The sequence below is a fragment of the Brassica napus genome, chromosome A1, assembly GCF_020379485.1.
Source record: "Brassica napus cultivar Da-Ae chromosome A1, Da-Ae, whole genome shotgun sequence".
Taxonomy (NCBI): Eukaryota; Viridiplantae; Streptophyta; class Magnoliopsida; order Brassicales; family Brassicaceae; genus Brassica; species Brassica napus.
This window is the reverse complement of record NC_063434.1, coordinates 16,674,275-16,676,924: the sequence shown is the minus strand read 5'-3', so window position 1 is coordinate 16,676,924 and position 2,650 is coordinate 16,674,275. Positions and strand designations below refer to the sequence as shown.

Genomic DNA, 2,650 nt, shown 5'->3' with positions numbered 1-2,650 from the left:
GATCTGGGATCTCCATCGATCGACGTGCAGAGTGCTGCATCGATCAACGTGGCTTCCTCTTCTCGGCAGTTTCCTCTCGCGAGGCAGACTGACCACTCTTCAGTAAAACGGGCATAACGTCTGCTACAGAATGCTGATTGACCTGATACTGGTGGCATTGGAAATCTAACTCAAATCGCTATCCTGTGTCAAAATATGGGCTCAATCTAACGGTCGGAAGATCTCCATCCATAGCAAAACATCTGACGCGTCTGTGCAACTCTGCACCTCCAAAGGCTCCAAAAGACTTCAAAATCACCATATTTCTCCTAAACGTCTCTGAACCTGTAACTAATCTAAATAGACTCCAAAACATAATAATTGTATCTTAAAACACTTTAAAACACTTATAGACCATGATTAAAAATGGGTAAAATATTTGGCTATCAAAGATATTAGAAACAGAGTTTCTATTCAGGTGTTGGAGATTATAATCCTATAGATGACTATTAGTTATATGCATGATATATTATTAGAGCTCAACTCCTTAATCACAGTGATCAGCGATGGCAATATTTCACTGGTTAACTAACTAGATATTGGATCTCAACTGTCGTCTTTTAATCACAAGAAAGTGTCGATCAATGCTTCTAGCTAAGCCCTAGGCGTGGGTTGATAATGCTCACTAGTCTCCTAGATCAGCGGTTAGCTCTCTCTAGCAGTCCTAGCATGACAGATTAGATTCAGGACAGTATGATCAAGGATGCTTGACACATGCAAATTCCTAGGTTCATGTTCTAGTTAGCAAGGCTAAAACAAGCATTAAGAACAATCAATCAATGAATATCACAACTTAGCAATTCTATAGTTGGGGCTAATCCCTCTAACCTATTTGAACCCTGAATCTAACAAGTAAACTACTCAGACATAGCTAAGCAATTCATGACACAAAATATAGATAAAACTGCATAGAATAGAATATATGAATCAATGGAGTTCCAATCACAAATATCTCTATGATTTTCTCTCCTGCTGAAAGTAAGAATACAATGGTGCATAAAGCTCTAGAAATCAAGTCTCGAATATAAGATTGTATGAACTCTCAAATAAGAACTCTTCTTATTAATCTCTTGAGGAAACTATCTCAAAACCTCAAGCTCTGAAACTCATAACCTCTTAAGTTATGCAACACCCTTGCATCTCCTTATATATTAAACTAAAAACTCCTTAACTCATTAGGTATATATTATTTAGAATATTTCCTAATCCTTTAGATAATCACAAACTCAATAGGATTAGGAAACTTGCTTCTCAAGCTTTCTTCAAGCTTATTCCAACATTCTCCCGCTTAAGCTTGAAGCTCTCATTCTCCAGATCCTTCATCCCAATAAAGTCTCCCATCTCCTTGAATTTGATTCTTCCTAATGCCTTGGTTAGGATATCGGCCTTTTGCTTCTCTCCAGCCACATACTCTACTCCTACTTAACCATTATCAACACACTCTCTTATAAAATGATATCTCTTGTGTATATGCTTACTCCTTCCATGAAATACCGGGTTTCGTGTCAATGCTATTGCAGATTGGTTATCAATCCGAATGATCACTCTTTCACTTGGTTGGCCCGTGATCTCACATAGTAAATCTTGCAACCAAATAGCTTGTCTTGCAGCATTTGTTCCTGCCATGAACTCAGCCTCGCAAGACGACAATGCAACCGTGTCTTGTTTCTTGGAGCTCTACGTGATCGGACTGTCTCCTATGTAGAAAATGTGACCTGTCGTGCTTCTCCCATCATCTGGATCAGACACATAGCTGCTGTCGCTATACCCTATAAGCCTTGGCACTCTTGATGTTGAACGCTCAAAAGTTAAGCCGTATGAGACGCTTCCTCGCAGATATCTCAAGACCTGTTTCATCGCAGCTCCATGGGATTCTATTGGGCTTTGTATATAGCGTGACAAAACTCCTACACTGTAAGATAGATCTGGTCGGGTATGGAGGCAATAACGTAAGCACCCTATGTTCTTTCTGAATCTCGTTGGATCAATTTCTTTTTCGTGCTCTGCCTTAGATAACTTCAATCCTTGTTCCATTGGTGTACGTACGGGATTACACTTCTCCATTCCATCTTCCTCTAGTATCTTAGACGCATAACTTCTTTGTAGCAAAGTGATTCCGTTCTCATGCTGACAGAGTTCTATACCAAGGTAATAGGTGAGTTTACCAAGGTCGCTCATGTCGAATTTTGTAGCCATGTTTTCTTTGAATTCTCTAATGATTTCAGTCTTTGTGCTGGTCACGAATAAGTCATAAACATAGACTGCGACAACTAGTAGCTCACCGTTTACTGTCTTATGATAGACCGACGGTTCCTTAGAACACTTTTCGAACTTTAGCTCGCATAAAATCTGATTCAGTTTATTGTTCCAAGCCCGTGGTGCTTGTCTCAAACCATTTAATGCTTTGTGTGGGAACCGAAATTTGCACTGTCGATTTCCGTTTAAATAAGGAAACTAGGAAAACCCTAATTTCCCAGAGGTCCCGGATCTCTGCGAGAGACAACGACAAGTGACCAAATATATGCGGAAATCATGAAAAGATAACAAACGAGTTTAGAGAAAACAATAGATCTTATTTCGAGTCCGCGTAAGAGCGTTGCGATCATTACAA

General features: G+C 39.5%; 1 protein-coding gene across 1 annotated transcript; it reads right to left on the bottom strand.

The window, feature by feature from the left end:
* Window positions 1-1,290: 1,290 nt before the first annotated feature.
* Window positions 1,291-2,235, bottom strand: LOC106355052 (uncharacterized mitochondrial protein AtMg00810-like). Its single transcript, XM_013795070.2, has 2 exons — window positions 1,755-2,235; window positions 1,291-1,457 (listed from the first exon to the last, which is right to left on the bottom strand). The coding sequence occupies exons 1-2, from the start codon at window positions 2,233-2,235 to the stop codon at window positions 1,291-1,293; spliced, it is 648 nt and encodes a 215-aa protein (XP_013650524.2).
* Between the last annotated feature and the right edge of the window lie 415 nt (window positions 2,236-2,650).

Bases quoted from the DNA above. Each gene is read 5' to 3' on its own strand.
- LOC106355052 (XM_013795070.2), bottom strand. From the start codon at position 2,235: ATGGCTACAAAATTCGACATGAGCGACCTTGGTAAACTCACCTATTAC. The intron at 1,458-1,754 runs GTCACATTTTCT...ATGGTTAAGTAG, and splicing joins TGATGGGAGAAGCACGACAG to GAGTAGAGTATGTGGCTGGA.